The 21,312-nt window shown below is 45.9% G+C and overlaps 1 protein-coding gene across 4 annotated transcripts in view; it reads right to left on the bottom strand.

Annotated features, from left to right (window-relative positions):
- The window catches only part of LOC137377778 (sodium- and chloride-dependent neutral and basic amino acid transporter B(0+)-like), a 109,359-nt gene that overhangs the window by 63,527 nt on the left and 24,520 nt on the right, over positions 1-21,312 (bottom strand). For 3 of the 4 annotated variants that reach the window (XM_068047822.1, XM_068047823.1, XM_068047825.1), the window contains exon 4: positions 7,338-7,505. The exons of the other annotated variant lie outside the window; for it this stretch is intronic. In XM_068047822.1, coding sequence (XP_067903923.1) covers positions 7,338-7,505 — 168 coding nt within the window. The remainder of the gene's footprint in view (positions 1-7,337; positions 7,506-21,312) is intronic. 4 annotated transcript variants of the gene reach the window in all.

Here is a 21,312-nt window from a genome sequence, read left to right as displayed (position 1 = left end):
TTTTCAGAGTTTCTCTTCAACTTTCTAATTGGCTGGGATTTTTCCCTTGGGAGCCATCCATCAACTGAAAAGTCAGTGGCGAACCTGCCTCCATCTGGCCTGGGGATCCGGACCAAATGTTGCGGTTCCCAGGCATTTAATTGGTCTGAGGCGGGTCCTCCACCTCACTGAGGCAGGAGGTCCCGCCTAATGGAGCAGCTGGCCAATCAAAGGGCCGGCAGTTCTCTGTCCCAGCAGCGCCACCAGGAGCGGTGGCCACTGCTGGGACTGCACCCCAGCTGAAGAGGGAAGATGTTGGGGAGCCTGGAGAACGGGTAAGTGCTTGGGGCCTCGCCAAGGTTGATCGGTTGGGCCCTGGTGAGGCAAGGACGGTTGATTGGGGAGACGGAGGGGGGTGCATGTTGGGCATTGGGGGCAGTTGGGGCATTGGGGGAAGCCCTCCATCGGGCATAGGGTGCTTGATTAGGAGGGCCCCCCTCAAGGCCATCAGAAAGCCACCTACTTTTAACAGGCGGCTTTTCTTGGGCCTGGGCCAGCCGCCAGCCAAGGGTAAGATCCCCGTGGGGGCAGGCAGAAGCTTTTAGATGGCCGTTAACTTGCCACTAAAGGACCTTGATTAGCCTGGGGCAGGTGGGCCATTTTTCACCACCGCTGCCCTGTGTAAGGTGGCAGCGGAGGCAGGAGTGGGTCAGGAAGGGCCCCCCAAGCCTCCAGCTCCATTTTAAGCCTCCCCGCCCCCCGCACCACCCTCCAGCTCTTTGTGGGGGCGGGGGGGGGGCATAAAATTCTGGCCATTGTTTTTGTTTTGAGTTCTTTGCTGACTTCTTTGTATTCTGTCTTGTCACACTCTCCCCTCCTGGTCATGCACTTAGTGTATACCTCTTTCCGTACCCTCACTTTTTCTCTAATATCATTATTCATCCACTACTTAGAACGTTTTTGTTTGGTAGTGGAATTTTTTTCCTGGATTCCAATGAAAATATTTTTTAATGTTTCTGATTGCTATATCATTCTATCATTGTAGGCCAATATCGTTGTCCATTATATTATGACCCACAATCCCAGTCTGTATAATAAGATCTTTTTCAAAGTCATAGCATTCCTTTCCTCTCTTTCTGGAGTTTCAAACTGTCCCATTACACTTAAGATTTTCAAACTTGCTCTGTTCTGTTCGAACCAAATTAATCTTCAGTATTTTAGAGATAAATCTGTGGTGTCATGAATCGAAAAGCAGGTTTATGTGGGAGGTGAGAGGAAAGGGAAAGAGACAAAACTTTGAAATCAAAGAGAAGAAAGAGGAGCGAGTTTATGAGAGCCAAACAGAGAAAGAAATATACAGAAGATGGGAGACACATTGGGAAAAACTCACATGAAGAGAAAAAGAATCCAGCACAGTGTCATGCAGGTTCCCACCTGCCAAGACTGAGGCACACATTATTTCACCACATGAACATTAATACTTAAAATTGTGGCTGAGAAGAAAAGAAGGCCTATCACAAGGATTTTTTTTTTATTCATTCATGGGATGTGGGCGTCACTGGCTATGCCAGCAGTTATTACCCATCCCTAATTGCCCTCGAGAAGGTGGTGGTGAGCTGCCTTCTTGAACCGCTGCAGTCCATTTGGGGTAAGTACACCCACAGTGCTGTTAGGAAGGGAGTTCCAGGATTTTGACCCAGCAACAGTGAAGGAACGGCGATATAGTTCCGGGTCAGAATGGTGTGTGACTTGGAGGGGAACTTGCAGGTGGTGGTGTTCCCGTGAATTTGCTGCCCTTGTCCTTCTAGTTGGTAGAGGTCGCGGGTTTGGAAGGTGCTGTCGAAGGAGCCTTGGTGCATTGCTGCAGTGTATCTTGTAGATGGTACGCACTGCTGCCACTGTGCAAGGTGGTGGAGGGAGTGAATGTTTGTAGATGGGGTGCCAATCAAGCGGGCTGCTTCGTCCTGGATGGTGTCGAGCTTCTTGAGTGTTGTTGGAGCTGCACCAATCCAGGCAAGTGGAGAGTATTCCATCACACCCCTGACTTGTGCCTTGTAGATGGTGGACAGGCTTTCGGGAGTCAAGAGGTGAGTTACTCGCCTCAGGATTCCTAGCCTCTGACCTGCTGTTGTAGCCACGGTATTTATATGGCTACTCCAGTTCAGTTTCTGGTCAATGGTAGCCCCTAGGATGTTGATAGTGGGGGATTCAGCGATCGTAATGCCATTGAATGTCAAGGGGAGATGGTTAGATTCTCTCTTGTTGGAGATGGTCATTGCCTGGCACTTGTGTGGCACGAATGTTACTTGCCACTTATCAGTCCAAGGTCTTGCTGCAATTCTACACGGACTGCTTCAGTATCTGAGGAGTCACGAATTGTGCTGAACATTGTGCAATCATCAGCGAACATCCCCACTTCTGACCTTATGATTGAAGGAAGGTCATTGATGAAACAGCTGAAAATGGTTGGGCCTAGGACACTACCCTGAGGAACTCCTGCAGTGATGTCCTGGAGCTCAGATGATTGACCTCCAACAACCACAACCATCTTCCTTTGCGCTAGGTATGACTCCAGCCAGCAGAGGGTTTTCCCCCTGATTCCCATTGACCTCAGTTTTGCTAGGGCCCCTTGATGCCATCACTCGGTCAAATGCTGCCTTGATGTCAAGGGCAGTCACTCTCACCTCACCTCTTGAGTTCAGCTCTTTTGTCCATGTTTGAACCAAGGCTGTAATGAGGTCAGCAGCTGAGTGGCCCTGCGGAACCCATACTGAGCGTCACTGAGCAGTTTATTGCTAAGCAAGTGGCGCTTGATGGCACTGTTGATGACACCTTCCATCAGTTTACTGATAATTGAGAGTAACTGATGGGGCAGTAATTGACCGGGTTGGACATGTCCTTCTTTTTGTGTACAGGACACACCTGGGTAATTTTCCACATTGCAGGGTAGATGCCAATGTTGTAGCTGTACTGGAACAGCTTGGTTAGGGGCGCAGCAAGTTCTGGAGCACAGGTCTTCAGTACTATTGCCAGAATATTGTCAGGGCCCATAGCTTCTGCAGTATCCTGTGCCTTCAGTCGTTTCTTGATATCACGCGGAGTGAATCGAATTGGCTGAAGTTTGGCATCTGTGATGCTGGGGACTTCAGGAGGAGGCCGAGATGGATCATCAACTCGGCACATCTGGCTGAAGATTGCTGCAAATGCTTCAGCCTTATCTTTCGCACTGATGTGCTGGGCTCCCCCATCATTGAGGATGGGGATATTTGTGGAGCCACCTCCTCCAGTTAGTTGTTTAATTGTCCACCACCATTCATGGCTAGATGTGGCAGGACTGCAGAGCTTAGATCTGATCCCTTGGTTATGGGATCGCTTAGCTCTGTCTATCACATGCTGCTTATGCAGTTTGGCATGCAAGTAGTCCTAGGCTGTAGCTTCACCCGGTTCACACCTCATTTTGAGGTATGCCTGGTGCTGCTCCTGGCATGCCCTCCTGCACTCTTCATTGAACCAGGGTTGGTCTCCTGGCTTGATGGTAATGGTAGAATGGGGGATATGCCGGCCCATGAGGTTACAGATAGTGGTTGAGTACAATTCTGCTGCTGCTGATGGCCCACAGCACCTCATGGATGCCCAGTTTTGCATTGCTAGATCTGTTCGAAATCTATCCCATTCAGCACAGTGATAGTGCCACACAACACGATGGACGGTATCCTCAATGTGAAGGCGGGACTTCATCTCCACAAGGACTGTGCGGTGGTCACTCCTACCAATACAGTCATGGACAGAAGCATCTGCGGCAGGCAGATTGGTGAGGACGAGGTCAAGTATGTTTTTCCCTCATGTTGGTTCCCTCACCACCTGCTGCAGACCCAGCCTAGCAGCTATGTCCTTTAGGACTCGGCCAGCTTGGTCAGTAGTGGTGATACCAAGCCACTCTTGGTGATGAACATTGAAGTCCCCCACCCAGAGTACATTTTGTGCCCTTGCCACCCTCAGTGCTTCCTCCAAGTGGTGTTCAACATGGAGGAGTACTGAGTCATCAGCTGAGGGAGGACGGTAGGTGATAATCAGTAGGAGGTTGCCTTGCCCATGTTTGACCTGATGCCATGAGACTTCATGGGGTCCAGAGTCAATGTTGAGGACTCCCAGGGCAACTCCCTCCCTACTGTATACCACTGTGCCACCACCTCTGCTGGGTCTGTCCTGCCAGTGGGACAGGACATACCCGGGGATGGTGATGGCAGTGTCTGGGATATCGTCTGCAAGGTATGATTCGGTGAGTATGACTATGTCAGGCTGTTGCTTGACTAGTCTGTGGGACAGCTCTCCCAACTTTGGTACAAGCCCCCATATGTTAGTAAGGAGGACTTTGCAGGGTCGACAGGGCTGGATTTGCCATTGTCGTTTCCGGTGCCTAGGTCGATGCTGGGTGGTCCGTCCAGTTTCATTCCTTTTTATAGGCTTTGTAGCGGTTAGATACAACTGAGTGGTTTGCTAGGCCATTTCAGAGGGCATGTAAGAGTTAACCACATTGCTGTGGGTCTGGAGTCACATGTAGGCCAGACCAGATAAGGACAGCAGATTTCCTTCCCTAAAGGACATTAGTAAACCAGAAGGGTTTTTCCAACAATCGACAATGGTTTCATGGCCATCATTAGATTAGCTTTTAATTCCAGATTTATTAATTAAATTCAAATTCCACCTTCTGCTCTGGTGGGATTCGAACCAATGAGAAATACCCTGGGTCATTGGGTTACTAGTTCAGTGATAATACCACTACGCCACCACCTACCCTAATTTCCAAGCCCCTGACTGGAAAGACATTTGCATAGTAACAGACAGTACTTGGAATGGACAAAGGGGCCACTCCCTGCTTCAATTTAATCCACAATGGACTTTTGATTACCAGATATTGAAGGTGGAGAGTCTAGTATTCCAGGTTAACAGCTAAGATGGCCGAATACACAAACAGACATGGTCAGACCAATTTAGTCACATGACTAACTTATTAGAGTTTTCTTTTTGAATTTGAACTTGCCACAGAGAATTTAAACTCAGAAAGCTGTTTGCTCCAGACTGAAAAGACCTCCCTCCTGTCTGCTCTCATCTTGCTCTCACCAGCTTTGGAAACCATTGATGACAAATGAACCCCAAGGTAGAAAAGTCTCTGACAGTGAGCAAGGTTTAAGAAGAACACTGGGCCTCACCAAAAAGCAAGACTACCTGCAATCAAGGAATATACAGTGAGCTCGAAGCACAGTAAAAAAAAAATCCTCTTCAGAGATTGCTTCAAACCTCTCCAATATTTTTCTTTGTGCTCATTTCTGTCTCTATTTGCATGTGTGTATCGCGTATGCATGCTAGCATGGGGCGCGCCGTGTATTCATAGGCGTTAACTGAATTAGAGTTTAAGTTTTAATAAATTTCACTTTTCTTCTTTAAACCTGAGAAAGCCTGTTTGTGTTTGCCCTATAATTGGAAAACAGTGAACAAGGGGGAACTCAAAACATAGTCTGTTTAAAAATTAAATCTTGTTACAATAAGACAGGTGAAGGCTAAAAGGGACTCCTAGACACCTTTCTCACCGGGTCGTAACAACAGAAATTTGGGTGCTAAGGTCCGGAATTTTACCCACAGAAAAACGAGAACATTTGGAAGTGGGAAGCCAAATTGTTCTCAATCAAAAAAGTGCAAGACTAATAAAGGTTTTCTTGTGGTTGTGTGTGATTGAATACTAGCATGTCTGCAACTGAAGCGAGTAACTCTCCAAGACAGGGTGAAGTAACTTGGGATAAGTTAAAAGCACTGTCTGTGAAGGAGTTGAGAAAAATGGCTGAGCAGTGTGGGATCACTGTATGTGGCAAGGCTAGGAAGTCTGAACTCCCAAGACTAGTGGCCAACCATTTTTCCCTTGAATCTGAAGATGCAAAAGCAGTTTAGGAAGTAGACCCAGACAGGGTACTGCTAGCAAAGATACAATTGGATCAAAGGAAACATGAATTAGAAGCCAAGCAAAGAGAGAGAGAGAGGAGAGGGAGAAAGCCTTCCAGATGGAACGTGAAGAAAATGAAACATAGGAGAAAGAAAGAGAGAGACAGGAGAGAGAGAGAGAGAAAAATATAATTCCAGAAAGAATCCGAAGAGAGAGAGCTGAAGTGGCTTGAGTTAACTAGGGGACCCCAGTGAAAGCATGGTCAATATGGAGGAGCAGAATTCAGGGTTGGATAGAAAATTGCTAGAGCTCGCTCAACTAATTCCAAAATTCAATGAGGAAGATGTGGAAGCATTTTTTGTGCCCTTTGAGAAACTGGCATGGCAGCTAAAATAGCCACCTGGTCTATCTTAGCGCAGAGCAAACTAACCGGAAAAGCCCATGAGGTTTATTCCTTGTTGCCAGATGAGAGTTCATCAGATTATGAACTGACCAAAAATGCTATCCTCGGGGCATATGAATTAGTACCCAAAACCTACCACCAAAAGTTTAGAACCCTCATAAAGCAAACTAATCAAACTTATCTGGAGTTTGAAAAAAGTAAGCAGCTGGCTTTTGACCAGTGGCTGAGGGCTCTTAAAATAATGCTCAGTAATGAGACTGTCAGTGAAGTAATTCTGTTCAAGGAATTTAAAAACTATCTCCCATTATCAATAAAGACGCATGTAGAGGAGCAGCGGGTTCAGGGAGCCCGTCAAGCGGCCGTTCTGGCTGATGAGTTTGCTTTATTTTATAAGTCAGTTTCCCAGGGGAGAACCTTTCCTGATCACCCCCACAAATCCGAAAAGGCCAAAAGGTGGGAAGGTGATATCCACCCAGGCAGTCCTAGGAGAGAAAGGAAAGCAGGTGACATAGGGGGCTCTCCTCCCGCCAAAAAGGAAGGTGCTGTGAGCAATAGTGAGACCTGGAGACCTGTGTGCCATTATTGTAATAAAGCAGGGTATTTAAAAGCTGACTGCTGGAAACTAAAGGGGAGACCGGTAGGGTTAATCACCCGCTCAGTGACGACAGGGACCTGATGCAAAACACAGCAGAACAAGCTGTGGCTTTATAGACCTGTCCACTACTAACCGTCCGAGAAAAAAGGGGGAAATTATTCTCATGAGCAACACTATGGAAGATCAACTATTTTCTTTAATAATTTTCCACCATTCAATTTTATTTCCTTAATGATTATCCTGCAATGCCACTGACTCAGTAACATGATTCCTGCTGCTGATTTCTATCCAAGCATTTCTGCTGTATGATCACAATGAAGATGGTCACTGAAACTATTGTCAACTTTTCTCTCTCATTCAGACTGACAGAATGAAATGTGAATCGTCAGTGTTTATACTTTACCCAATAGAAATTAACACATTACCTTTGGGAATCCTGCTGCAGGTTTCATCTGCACCCCACCAGCTGAAGCAGTCTGCCCACGGCAGGGGGGATTGGAAGGAAGCGAACAAGTAGTATAGACTGTAGCCGATGATGCAGGAGTAGGAAATGTTGGAAATTGTAATCACAAGGACCATGGTGATTCCCACACCTTAAAATAAAACAATGAACAGGAGATTAGATTGGGAGATAACTATTTGAAGTAAATTCTTTGATATGGAAGTGGCTGGTCAGATAAACCGATTGTGTTTGGCTGCAATCGGGCACCATGGAGACCAGTGAGATTGTACTGGCTGATCACCCCTGTAGGAAATGTCACTGCCTTGACTCACTCTGGCTCAATTAGGCTGAATTTTACCAGCCCTCCAACGTCAGGGTTCGTGGCAGGGGGGCCCAGAAAATTCTACCAGGAGAGGCCCACCACAACCCCCGACACCGAGAAGCCCCCGTCGCATTTTACTGGCTGCGGTGAGATCTTGGTGCGGGCCTTCATTTTAATAGTAAAATTAATTAAAATACATGCAAATAAACTCACCTTGTCCCGATGGCCATCCCACATTGATATTCCGGCTGATGGCCAGAAGTCCCGTGCCTCCGGATAGCCGAAGCATGACACTGGTGGGGAGCGGGGATCAGTGAAATTCTCAGGGCGAGGTGGGGTGGGGGGGGTGGGGGGGGGTGGCGGCGGGAGCAGTGAAAGCTGTTTCAATTGGCTGAGGGTATGGTGGGAAGGGGTTGAAGGGCAAAGATTATAACATTTCAGGGTGAAAAGTTGGGACTGGTAAAACTGGTTTTTCGAGGAGGGCGAGGGAAATAAATATATTGATTGATTATTGTGGGGGATGGAAGAGGGGCTTTGATGTTGAAATAATTATTTTTATTTAAATAAAATGTGATAGTCTCTTTCGAAATTTCAATCATCTGCAGGGCTTGAAGCCCTTTAAAAATGGCGGCGAGACGTGCATGGTGCTGCCGGAGGCCATTGCCAGGGATGGCCCCCTCTACGTAATGGGAGGGGTGGTGGTTTTTCTGCCCCTTCCATTTAAATGAGCCCCCGCGGCTAATATAGCGGAGATAGGCGTTCAGCGCATGCGGACCTCCAACTTCAAAGCGCGCCACTACAATTAGCAATGCACTCTTGGAGCATGTTAGAGACACTCCAATACATAAGAAAGGGGGTGAAATATCTGTACATAATTACATTTGATATTGCGTTTGAGTGGGAGAAGCAAGAGTCACAACCAAAGTTTTAAATTTAAGTACGGAATTTGAATGAATGCAAACTAAATTGACCACAATAAACTGTTTATGAGTAAACATAGAGCAGGAGTAGGCCATTCAGCCCATCGAGCCTGCTCTGCCATTTAATACGATCATTGCTGATCATCCACTGCAATGCCTTTTTCCCACACTATCCCCATATCCCTTTATGTCATTGGTATTTAGAAATCTGTTAATCTCTGCTTTAAACATACTCAATGACTGAGCTTACACAGCCCTCTGGGGTAGAGAATTCCAAAGATTCACAACCCTCTGAGTAAAGAAATTTCTCCTCATCTCTGTCTTAAGTGACTTCCCTGTTATTTTGAAATTGTTTCCCCCGGTTCTAGACTTCCCAACCAAGGGAAACATCTTAGCTGCATCTACCATGTCTATCCCTTTAAGTATTTTGTAGGTTTCAATGAGATCACCTCTCATTCTTCAAAACTCTAGAGAATACAGGCCCAGTTCCCCAATCTCTCTTGAGAGGACAGTCCCGCCATCCTGGAACAAGTCGGGTGAACCTTCATTGCACTCCCTCAATGGCAATCATATCCTTCCTCAGGTAAGGGGACCAAAACTGCACACAGTGCTCCAGGTGCGATCTAACCAAGGTTCTATACAATTGAAGCAAAACTTCACTACTCCTGTACTCAAATCCTCTTGCGATAAAAGCCAACATTCCATTTTGAAGGAAGCTTTTGGTACAATACAAAACGAGAACATACTCCAAAAAACAAGAATTCCACTTGTGCAGTGAAACAACCATGGTCAATAACTGAGAGAAGAGACAGTATCAAGCTAAAAGAAAAAACTTATCCAAATGTAAGGATAAGTGGAAAATCAGCAGACTGGGAGAGCTTTAAAAAACAACAAAGGGAGACAAGGCAAGTACTAAAAGGTGCAAAAATAGAAATAACATTTGCAAGGGATATCAAATGTAACAGTGAAAGTTTGTATAAATATATTGAGAAAAGGAGTAATAAGAGAGAATGTAGACCCATTAAAGATAGATGTAGGTGAGATTATAATGGATACAGTGATAAATAAAGATTTTGTATCCATTTTTAGATTAGAGAAAGCAGACAAAATACCAATGATATGATGGAACCTAAAATAAGTTGTCTAATTTATTGGATTTAATTTTTAATATAAGTTTTAAAAAATAGCAATGGAGAACAAGTGGGACTGAAGACAGATAAATCTTCTGGACCAGGTGGTTTTCACAAGAGGGAGGGAGAAAACTGGGGCATGAAATTCCCTTGGTAGTGCCGCTGGCAGAGATACACAGAGGTCCAGTGCCATTTACTGGGGTCTGGATTCCTGCCCGGCTTATGTGCTGTTCTATGAGGACCCGGGCACACCCTGGGCATCCCCTTCATGCTCTGGAAGGAGTGAAGTGACAGTATCGTGATGTTGCTCAGCCAACCGGACTGATGTGAGGCCAGGATTCCAATCTGGACCATGCAGGTCATGCCAATGTCTTTATCGATCACTCTGAAAACAACCAGGCTTCTGCTGGTGGATGGGCTTCTGCCAGGCACCCACATTGTAGAGAAGATAATTTTTAAGAACTTTCTATTCTGTAACACATCTGGAATTACACTGGAGTGATTTTGGAGGTTTTTTATTGACTTCATTGATTTGTCAGGGAGTGTTGCTGCATCCTCTCAGGGAGGTCAGAGGAGTCAATGACCTGTCTACACAAACATTGCGACAGGTGTTGAAGCAGCAGTGGCAGTGCCTCTCGGTCTGCAGGATGACAGGGAGATTGAGCAGAGAATGCAGAGAGGGAAAGCTCTGCAGCCTGCCCTCTGCCAACTTGGAGTCACACTCCTCCATGCTCCTTGACAGTGACAGGAGCCTGTCTAGCAGGCCAGCCAATGCATCCAACATCTCCATGTGCGTCCATCAGTGCTCTCCTCTATCCCGAGCTCCTCGTCCGAGTCCTCTACAACAGAACTCGTCTGTGACCTCACCCTCCAGTGAGCTGGTAAACAAACCATCCCTTACCCTTGGTCTGGTTGCAACTTACTTATGCCTGGTGACTCACCACTTGCAATGCTGATCCTAACTTTATACCAGCCTCTAAGGTACATGCAGTGCCAGTATCTGAGTGGGCATCAGATAAGTGAGAATAAAAGCAAAATACTGCGGAAGCTGGAAATCTGAAATAATTGGGTGTATATGTGCATATGTCATTGAAGGTGATAGGACAGGTAGAGAGAGCGATTAATAAAGCAGACAGTATCCTTGGCTTTATTAATAGGGGCATAGAATAGAAGAGCAAGGTGGTTATGTTAAATAAAAACAAGAAATGCTGGAAATACTCAGCAGGTCTGGCAGCGTCTGTGGAGAGAGAAGCAAAGTTAAGGTTTCAGGTCAGTGACCCTTCATCAGAACTGGCAAATATTAGAAATGTAAAAGGTTTTATGCAAGTAAAGCAGGGCAGGGGCAAGAGATAACAAAAGAGAAGGTGTTCATAGGACAAGGTCACAGAGAATAACTGACCAGAAGGTCATGGAACAATGGCAAACAGTATGTTAATGGTGTGTTGAAAGACAAAGTGTTAGTACAGAGAGGGTGTGAATTGACTGTAAAGCTCAAAGCACTCCAAGCACTACATTAAAAAATTTTAAAAAACAGAAACAGTGGGTAGGCACAGTAGAAACAAACTAACCAAACTAAAAAAACTAAAATAAAATAACCAAATAAAAAAGAAAAACTAAATTAAACATGAAAAGGGCGGCCTGTCATGCTCCGAAATTATTGAACTCAATGTTCAGTCCGGCAGGCTGTAGTGTGCCGAATCGGTAAATGAGATGCTGTTCCTCGAGCTTGCGTTGATGTTCGCTGGAGCACTGCAGCAATCCCAGGACAGAGATGTGAGCATGAGGGCAGGGTGGAGGGGTGGGGGGTGCTGAAATGGACAGCAACCGGAAACTTGGGATCATGCATACGGACTGAGCGGATGTGTTCCACAAAGCGGTCACCCAATCTGCGTTTGGTCTCCCCAATGTAGAGAAGACCACATTGTGAGCAGCGAATACAGTATACTTCATTGACAGAAGTACAAGTACTGCTTCACCTGAAAGGAGTGTTTGGAGCCTTGGATCGTGAGGAGAGAGGAGGTAAATGGGTAGGTATTACACCTCCTGCGATTGCAGGGGAAGGTGCCGTGGGATGGGGACAAGGTGGTGGGGGGTAATGGAGGAGTGGACCAGGGTGTCGCGGAGGGAACGATCCCTTCGGAATGCTGACAGGGGAAGGGAGGGTAAGATGCCTTTGGTAGTGGCATCACATTGGATGTGGCGGAAGATGATCCTTTGGATATGGAGGCTGGTGAGGTGGAAAGTCAGGACAAGGGGAACCCTGTCGCGGGTCTGGGGGGGGGGGGGGGGGGAAGCGGTGAGGATAGCGGTGCGGGAAATGGACCGGACATGGTTGAGGGCCCTGTCAACCACAATGGGGGAGAATCCTCGGTTGAGGAAAAAGGAAGACATATCAGAAGCACAGTCGTGGAAGGTAGCATCACCAGAGCAGATGCATTGGAGAAACAGATTTTGGGAGAATGGATGGAATCCTTACAGGAGGCAGGGTGTGAAGAAGTGTAGTAGAGGTAGCTGTGGGAGTCCGTGGGCTTATAATGAATATTAGTAGAATGACTGTATTGGTGCCGTTTCCTGCTCCCTCCCATAACTAGAAAACATAATCAACTTTGCTTCTAATTTCCACCCTTCTCTCACCTTCACGTGGTCCATCTCCGACACTTCCCTTCCCTTCCTCAACTTCTCTGTCTCCATCTCCGGGTATAGGCTGTCTACTTCCCCCCCACTGTGGTTGACAGGGCCCTCAACCGTGTCTGGCCCATTTCCCGCACCTCTACCCTCACCACTTCCCCTCCCTCCCAGATCAGCGACAGGATTCCCCCCCCTCACTTTCCACCCCACCAGCCTCCAGATGCAAAGGATCATCCTCCGCCATTTCCGCCACCTCCAGCGTGATGCCACTACCAAACGCATCTTCCCCTCTCAGCATTCCAAAAGGATCGGTCCCTCCGCGACACTCTCGTCACTCCTCCATTACCCCCACCACCTCGTCCCCTTCCCACTGCACCATTCCTGCAATCACAGGAGGTGTAATACCTGCCCATTTACCTCCTCTCTCCTCACTATCCAAGGCCCCAAACACTCCTTTCAGGTGAAGCAGCGATTTACTTGTACTTCTTTCAATTTAGTATACTGCGTTCGCTGTTCACAATGTGGTCTTCTCTACATTGAGGAGACCAAACACAGATTGGGTGACCGCTTTGCAGAACACCTCTGCTCAGTCCACAAGCATGATCCCGAGCTTCCGATTGCTGGCCATTTCAGCACACCTCCCTGCTCTCATGCCCACATCTCTGTCCTGGGATTGCTGCAGTGTTTCAGTGAACATCAATGCAAGCGCGAGGAACAGCATCTCATTTACCGATTAGGCACACTACAGCCTACCGGAATGAAGATTGAGTCCAATAATTTCAGAGCATGACGGGCCCCCCTCTTTTATGTTTAGTTTTTTTTTCTTTTTTCTTTTTTATTTGGTTATTTTATTTTAGTTTTTTTAGTGTGTTTAGTTTGTTTCTACTGTGCCTACCCACTGTTTCTGTTTTTTTTATATTTTTTTATGTTTGTGATTGGAGTGCTTTGTGCTTTACAGTCAATTCACACCCTCTCTGTACTAATGCTTTGTCTTTCAGCACATCATTAACATACTGTTTGCCATTGTTTCATGTTCTGGTCAGTTATTCTCTGTGACCTTGTCCTATCAATAACTTCTCTTTTGTTATCTCTTGCCCCTGCCCTGCTTTACTTGTGTAAAACCTTTTACATTTCTAATATTTGCCAGTTCTGATGAAGGGTCACTGACCTGAAACGTTAACTCTGCTTCTCTCTCCACAGATGCGGCAAGACCTGCTGAGTATTTCCAGCATTTCTTGTTTTTATTTAACATAACCACCTTGCTCTTCTATTCTATGCCCCTATTAATAAAGCCAAGGATACTAAAACAAGAAATGCTGGATTCACTCAGCAGGTCTGGCAGCATCTGTGGAAAGAGAAGCAGAGTTAACGTTTCGGGTCAGTGACCCTTCTTCGGAACTGACAAATATTAGAAAAGTCACAGATTATAAACAAGTGAGGTGGGGGTTGGGCAAGAGATAACAAAGGAGAAGGTGCAGATTGGACCAGGCCACATAGCTGACCAAAAGGTCACGGAGCAAAGGCAAACAATATGTTAATGGTGTGTTGAATCCAGCATTTCTTGTTTTTGTTTCAGATTTCCAGCATCCGCAGTATTTTGCTTTTATTTAAGCCAAAGATACTGTCTGCTTTATTAATCGCTCTCTCTACCTGTCCTATCACCTTCAATGACATATGCACATATACACCCAGGTCGCTCTGCTCCTGCACCACCTTTAGAATTGTACCCTTTTATTTTAAATTGTCTTTCCATGTTCTTCCTACCAAAATGAATCAGTTCACATTTCTCTGCATTGAACTTTATCTGCCACTTGTCCGCCTATTCCACCAACTTGGCTATGTCCTTTTGGAGTTCCACACTATCTTCCTCACAGTTCACAATGGTTCTAAGTTTCGTATCATCTGCAAATTTTGTAATTGTTCCCTGTACACTAATGTCTGGATCATTAATATATATCAGGAAGAGCAAGTGTCCCTGGGGAACTCCACCAGAAACCTTCCTCCAGCCTGATAAGCATCCTTTAACCACTATGCTCTGTTTCCTGTCACTCAGCTAATTGCGTATCCATGTTGCTACTATCCCTTTGATTCCATGAGTTCTAATTTTGCTCGCAAGTCTGTTGTGTGGCATTGTATCAAATGCCTTTTGGAAGCCTATGTACACCACATCAACAGTATTACCCTCATCAATCCTCACTGTTACCTCTTCAAAAAACTCCAGGAAATTAGTTAAACATGATTTTCTGTTAAAAAAATCCATGCTGGATTTCCTTAATTAACCCACATTTACCCAAGTGAATATTAGTATTGTCCCGAATTACTGTTTCTAGATGTTTCCCCACCACGGAAGTAGTTTTTGGGCTTATCTTTACACCCTTTTTTGAACAAGGGTATAACATGCGCAATTTTCCAGTCCTCTGACACCAACCCTGAGTCTAAGGAAGATTAGAACATAAGAACATAAGAAATAAGGTGATAGAGTAGGCAATTCAGCCCTTCAAGCCCACTCCGCCATTCAATGAGATCATGGCTGATTACATCAACACCATTTTCTTGCAATATCCCTGTATCACTTGATGTTTTTAATATGTAGAAATCTATCAATCTCAGTCTTGAACATAGTCAATTACTGAGTCTCCACAGCCCTCTGGTGAGGAGAATTCCAAAGATTCACCACCCTCTGTGTGAAGAGGTTCCTCATCTCAGTCCTAAATGGCCTGCCCCTTGTTCTGAAACTGTGTCCCCTGGTTCTGGACTCTCCAGCCAGGGGAAATATCCTTTCATTATAAAACCGTATCGAGCCCTGTCGGAATTTTGTATGTTTGAATGAGACCACCTCTCATTCTTCTGAACTCCAGAGAATAAAGGCCCAGTCTATTTAATCTTTCCTCATAGGACAATCCCTCCATCCCAGGAATTACTTTGGTGAACCTTTGTTGCATTCTCTCTATGGCTAGTATATCTTTCCTTAGGTAAGGAGACCAAACTGCACACAATACTCCAGGTGTAGACTCACCAAGGCTCTATATAATTGCAGTAAGACATTTTTACTCCTATACTCAAATCCTCTTGTAATAAAGGCCAACATACAATTTGCCTTCTTAATTGCTTGCTGGACCTGCATGTTAGCATCTGCCAAATGTTTGCCTACTTGCTTAGCCTCTCTAAATCCCCTCATAGTATCTTTGCTTCCTCCTCACAACTCACACTTCCACCTAGTTTTGTGTCATCTGCAAACTTGGAAATATTACATTTAATCCCCACATCCAAATCATTAATAAAGATTGTGAATAGCTGGGGCCCAAGCACTAATCCTGACACTACCCCATTCGTCACAGCCTTCCAACCTGAATATGAACCTGTAATTCCTACTCTCCGTTTTCTGTCCATTAACCAGTTCTCAATCCATGCCAGTGTATTCCCCCCAATCCCTTGTACTCTAATTTGGTTTATTAACTTCTTGCGTGCGATCTTATCAAAAGCATTCTGAAAATCTAAATATACCACATCCACCAGTTTCCCCATATCTATTCTGCTAGTTTTTTTTTATTAGAACATTACAGCGCAGTACAGGCCCTTCGGCCCTCGATGTTGCGCCGACCTATGAAACCATCTGACCTACACTATTCCATTTTCATCCATATGTCTATCCAATGATCACTTAAATGCCCTTAAAGTTGGCGAGTCCACTACTGTTGCAGGCAGGGCGTTCCACACCCCTACTACTCTCTGAGTAAAGAAACTACCTCTAACATCTGTCCTATATCTATCACCCCTCAACTTAAAGCTATGTCCCCTCATGTTTGCCATCACCATCCGAGGAAAAAGACTCTCACTATCCACCCTATCTAACCCACTGATTATCTTATATGTCTCTATTAAGTCACCTCTCCTCCTCCTTCTCTCCAACGAAAACAACCTCAAGTCCCTCAGCCTTTCCTCGCAAGACCTTCCCTCCATACCAGGCAACATCCTAGTAAATCTCCTCTGCACCCTTTCCAAAGCTTCCACATCCTTCCTATAATGCGGTGACCAGAACTGCACGCAATACTCCAGGTGCGGTCTCACCAGAGTTTTGTACAGCTGCAGCATGACCTCGTGGCTCCGAAACTCGATCCCCCTACTAATAAAAGCTAACACACCATATGCCTTCTTAACAGCCCTATAAACCTGGGTAGCAACTTTCAGGGATTTATGTACCTGGACACCAAGATCTGTCTGTTCATCTACACTACCAAGAATCTTCCCATTAGCCCAGTACTCTGCATTCCTGTTACTCCTTCCAAAGTGAATCACCTCACACTTTTCCACATTAAACTCCATTTGCCATCTCTCAGCCCAGCTCTGCAGCCTATTTATGTCCCTCTGTACCCTACAACATCCTTCGGCACTATCCACAACTCCACCGACCTCAGTGTCATCCGCAAATTTACAAACCCACCCTTCTACACCCTCTTCCAGGTCATTTATAAAAATGACAAACAGCAGTGGCCCCAAAACAGATCCTTGCGGTACACCACTAGTAACTAAACTCCAGGATGAACATTTGCCATCAACCACCACCCTCTGTCTTCTTTCAGCTAGCCAATTTCTGATCCAAAGCTCTAAATCACCTTCAACCCCATACTTCCGTATTTTCTGCAATAGCCTACCGTGGGGAACCTTATCAAACGCCTTACTGAAATCCATATACACCACATCCACTGCTTTACCCTCATCCACCTGTTTGGTCACCTTCTCGAAAAACTCAATAAGGTTTGTGAGGCACGACCTACCCATCACAAAACCGTGCTGACTATCGCTAATGAACTTATTCTTTTCAAGATGATTATAAATCCTGTCTCTTATAACCTTTTCCAACATTTTACCCACAACCGAAGTAAGGCTCACAGGTCTATAATTAGCAGGGCTGTCTCTACTCCCCTTCTTGAACAAGGCAACAACATTTGCTATCCTCCAGTCTTCCGGCACTATTCCTGTCGACAATGACGACATAAAGATCAAGGACAAAAGCTCTGCAATCTCCTCCCTAGCTTCCCAGAGAATCCTAGGATAAATCCCATCTGGCCCAGGGGACTTATCTATTTTCACACTTTCCAAAATTGCTAACACCTCCTCCTTGTGAACCTCAATCCCATCTAGCCTAGTAGTCTGTATCTCAGTATTCTCCTCGACAACATTTTCTTTCTCTACTGTAAATACTGATGAAAAATATTCATTTAACGCTTCCCCTATCTCCTCTGATTCCACACACAACTTCCCACTACTATCCTTGATTGGCCCTAATCTAACTCCAGTCATTCTTTTATTCCTGATATATCTATAGAAAGCCTTAGGGTTTTCCTTGATCCTATCCGCCAATGACTTCTCGTGTCCTCTCCTTGCTGTTCTTCGCTCTCCCTTTAGATCCTTCCTGGCTAGCCTGTAACTCTCAAGTGCCCTAACTGAGCCTTCACGTCTCATCCTAACATAAGCCTTCTTCTTCCTCTTGACAAGCGCTTCAACTTCTTTAGTAAACCACGGCTCCCTCGCTCGACAACTTCCACCCTGCCTGACAGGAACATACTTATCAAGGACACGCACTAGCTGCTCCTTGAATAAGCTCCACATTTCGATTGTTCCCATCCCCTGCAGTTTCCTTCCCCATCCTACGCATCCTAAATCTTGCCTAATCGCATCATAATTTCCTTTCCCCCAGCTATAATTCTTGCCCTGCGGTATATACCTGTCCCTGCCCATCGCTAAGGTAAACCTAACCGAATTGTGATCACTATCACCAAAGTGCTCACCTACATCTAAATCTAACACCTGGCCGGGTTCATTACCCAGTACCAAATCCAATGTGGCATCGCCCCTGGTTGGCCTGTCTACATACTGTGTCAGAAAACCCTCCTGCACACACTGGACAAAAACTGACCCATCTAAAGTACTCGAACTATAGTATTTCCAGTCAATATTTGGAAAGTTAAAGTCCCCCATAACAACTACCCTGTTACTCTCGCCCCTGTCGAGAATCATCTTCGCTATCCTTTCCTCTACATCTCTGGAACTATTCGGAGGTCTATAGAAGACTCCCAACAGGGTGACCTCACCTCTCCTGTTTCTAACCTCGGCCCATACTACCTCAGTAGACGAGTCCTCAAACGTCCTGTCGCTGTAATACTCTCCTTGATTAACAATGCCACACCCCGCCCCTCTTTTACCATCTTCTCTGTTCTTACTGAAACATCTAAATCCCGGAACCTGCAACATCCATTCCTGCCTCTGCTCTACCCATGCCTCCGAAATGGCCACTACATCGAGATCTCAGGTACCAACCCATGCTGCAAACTCACCCACCTTATTCCGGATGCTCCTGGCGTTGAGGTAGACACACTTTAAACCAGGTTCTTGCTTGCCAGTGCCCTCTTGCGTCCTTGTAACCTTATCCCTGACCTCACTACTCTCAACATCCTGTACACTGGAACTAGAATTTAGGTTCCCATTCCCCTGCTGAATTAGTTTAAACCCCCCCCCGAAGAGCACTAGCAAATTTCCCCCCCCTCAGGATATTGGTACCCCTCTGGTTCAGGTGAAGACCATCCTGTTTGTGGAGGTCCCACCTACCCCAGAAAGAGCCCCAATTATCCAGGAAACCAAAACCCTCCCTCCTGCACCATCCCTGCAGCCACGTGTTCAACTCCTCTCTCTCCCTATTCCTCGCTTCGCTATCACGTGGCACGGGCAACAGCCCAGAGATAACAACTCTGTTTGTTCTCGCTCTAAGCTTCCACCCTAGCTCCCTGAATTTCTGTCTTAAATCCCCATCTCTCTTCCAACCTATGTCGTTGGTGCCTATGTGGACCACGACTTGGGGCTGCTCCCCCTCCCTCTTAAGGATCCCAAAAACACGATCAGAGACATCACGAACCCTGGCACCTGGGAGGCAACACACCAACCGTGAGTCTCTCTCGTTCCCACAGAACCTCCTATCTGTTCCCCTAACTATGGAGTCCCCAATGACTAATGCTCTGCTCCTCTTCCCCCTTCCCTTCTGAGCAACAGGGACAGACTCTGTGCCAGAAACCTGTACCCCATTGCTTACCCCTGGTAAGTCGTCCCCCGCAACAGTATCCAAAACGGTATACCTGTTGTTGAAGGAAACGGCCACAGGGGATCCCTGCACTGCCTGCTGGTTCCCTCTCCTTCCCCTGACGGTAACCCATCTACCTACTTCTTTTACCCGAGGTGTGACGACCTCCCCATAACTCCTCTCAATAACCCCCTCCGCCTCCCGAATGATCCGAAGTTAATTCAGCTCCAGCTCCAGTTCCCTAACGCGGTTCTCGAGGAGCTGGTGTTGGGTGCACTTCCCGCAGATGCAGTCAGCAGGGACACTCTTGGCGACCCTTACCTCCCACATTCTGCAGGAGGAACATACAACTGCCTTAACCTCCATTCCCACTATTCTAAATTCCCAACAAATCTACTGAAAAACCAAAAAAAAAAGTCAAAACTTATTAGGTTAGCAATCCAACGGACAGAACTTTCTAAATAAAAAGCTTACCTTATCAACACACCAGAGTCCTTTTTTTTGGTTAGAGGAGGAGGGTGGGTGGGAGACACTACATGTGTAGTGTCTCAGGCACAGCCACCACCCAAATATATAGTTTTTACTTACCCAGCAGTCCCCTGGTCCTCCGAAAACAAAAGGGAATTAACTTTTAACCTACACTGAAATTGACCCCTCAGCTGCAAGCTCGCTCCGCACCTCCGCTACTGTCAAAGCTGCTGCCACCAAAACTAAAAGAAAGTGATTTTAAACCACCCAAATATATAGTTTTTACTTACCCAGCAGTCCCCTGGTCCTCCGAAAACAAAAGGGAATTAACTTTTAACTTACACTGAAATTGACCCCTTAGCTGCAAGTTCGCTCCGCACCTTCGCTACTGTCAAAGCTGCTGCCACCAAAACTAAAAGAAAGTGATTTTAAACCACCCAAATATATAGTTTTTACTTACCCAGCAGTCCCCTGGTCCTCCAAAAACAAAAGGGAATTAACTTTTAACTTACACTGAAATTGACCTCTCAGCTGCAAGTTCGCTCCGCATCTCCGCTACTGTCAAAGCTGCTGCCACCAAAACGTATATCCTCAAAAAACTCCATCAGGTTTGTTAAACATGATTTCCCTTTCATACATCCATGTTGACTCTGCCCAATCCTACCATTATTTAAGTGTCCTGTTATCACATCCTTTTGTAGCCGGTTGGCCAACAGCTATGCATCTGAAAAGCATGAAGGGAAAAATAGCTAGCCTTACACAAGGACAAGGACTGTGAAACAGCTGCAGTTGCAGTTTAACGAACCCAGCCTGCTAAATAGGCAGTGTGTGATAAGATGTATGAGACTGCTATGGTTGCAAAGGTTGCTAGACAAGGATAGATAAGAAGAACAAGACCAACAGATGTATCTTGTCTTGCAACTAGTAGTTCAGCAAACGGATGACTCCAAGTCATGAGTGTACATGACTAAGGACATTCTCGATGCTGGGAGCAACTGGATAAAAAGGGGAGGCTGGGAGCCTCCACAGCAAAGACCTGCAGGAACAACCATCGCGGAAGGGAACCCTGAGCCCAGGATTCAGTGAAGAGACCCATCGGGAGGGAGACTGATCACCTCGCCTAACAACGGGTAGTATTTAAGTCCAAGCCGTGAGTCTTGTGATTTATTGTAACAAGTAACAAGTAGTTTAACAAGTGAAATAATGAGTAGCTTAATAAGTGATTTAAGCATCAATAAAAGTGTATATATGAAGTATCTCGTGTAGGTGCCTTTTGTCCGCTACGTCAGTTGACACCCTAGTTTGAGGGTCAACATTTTGGAATCCCTAGTGGGCACGGTTAAGTGATCACCTTAAAGTCACCGTGTCCGACCCATAGACGTGCCGGACAAACAGCAGAATGATGGATGCCTGTCCAG

Source organism: Heterodontus francisci, chromosome 15 (genome assembly GCF_036365525.1).
Source record: "Heterodontus francisci isolate sHetFra1 chromosome 15, sHetFra1.hap1, whole genome shotgun sequence".
NCBI classification, from domain to species: Eukaryota; Metazoa; Chordata; class Chondrichthyes; order Heterodontiformes; family Heterodontidae; genus Heterodontus; species Heterodontus francisci.
This window is presented reverse-complemented; position numbering and strand designations above follow the sequence as displayed.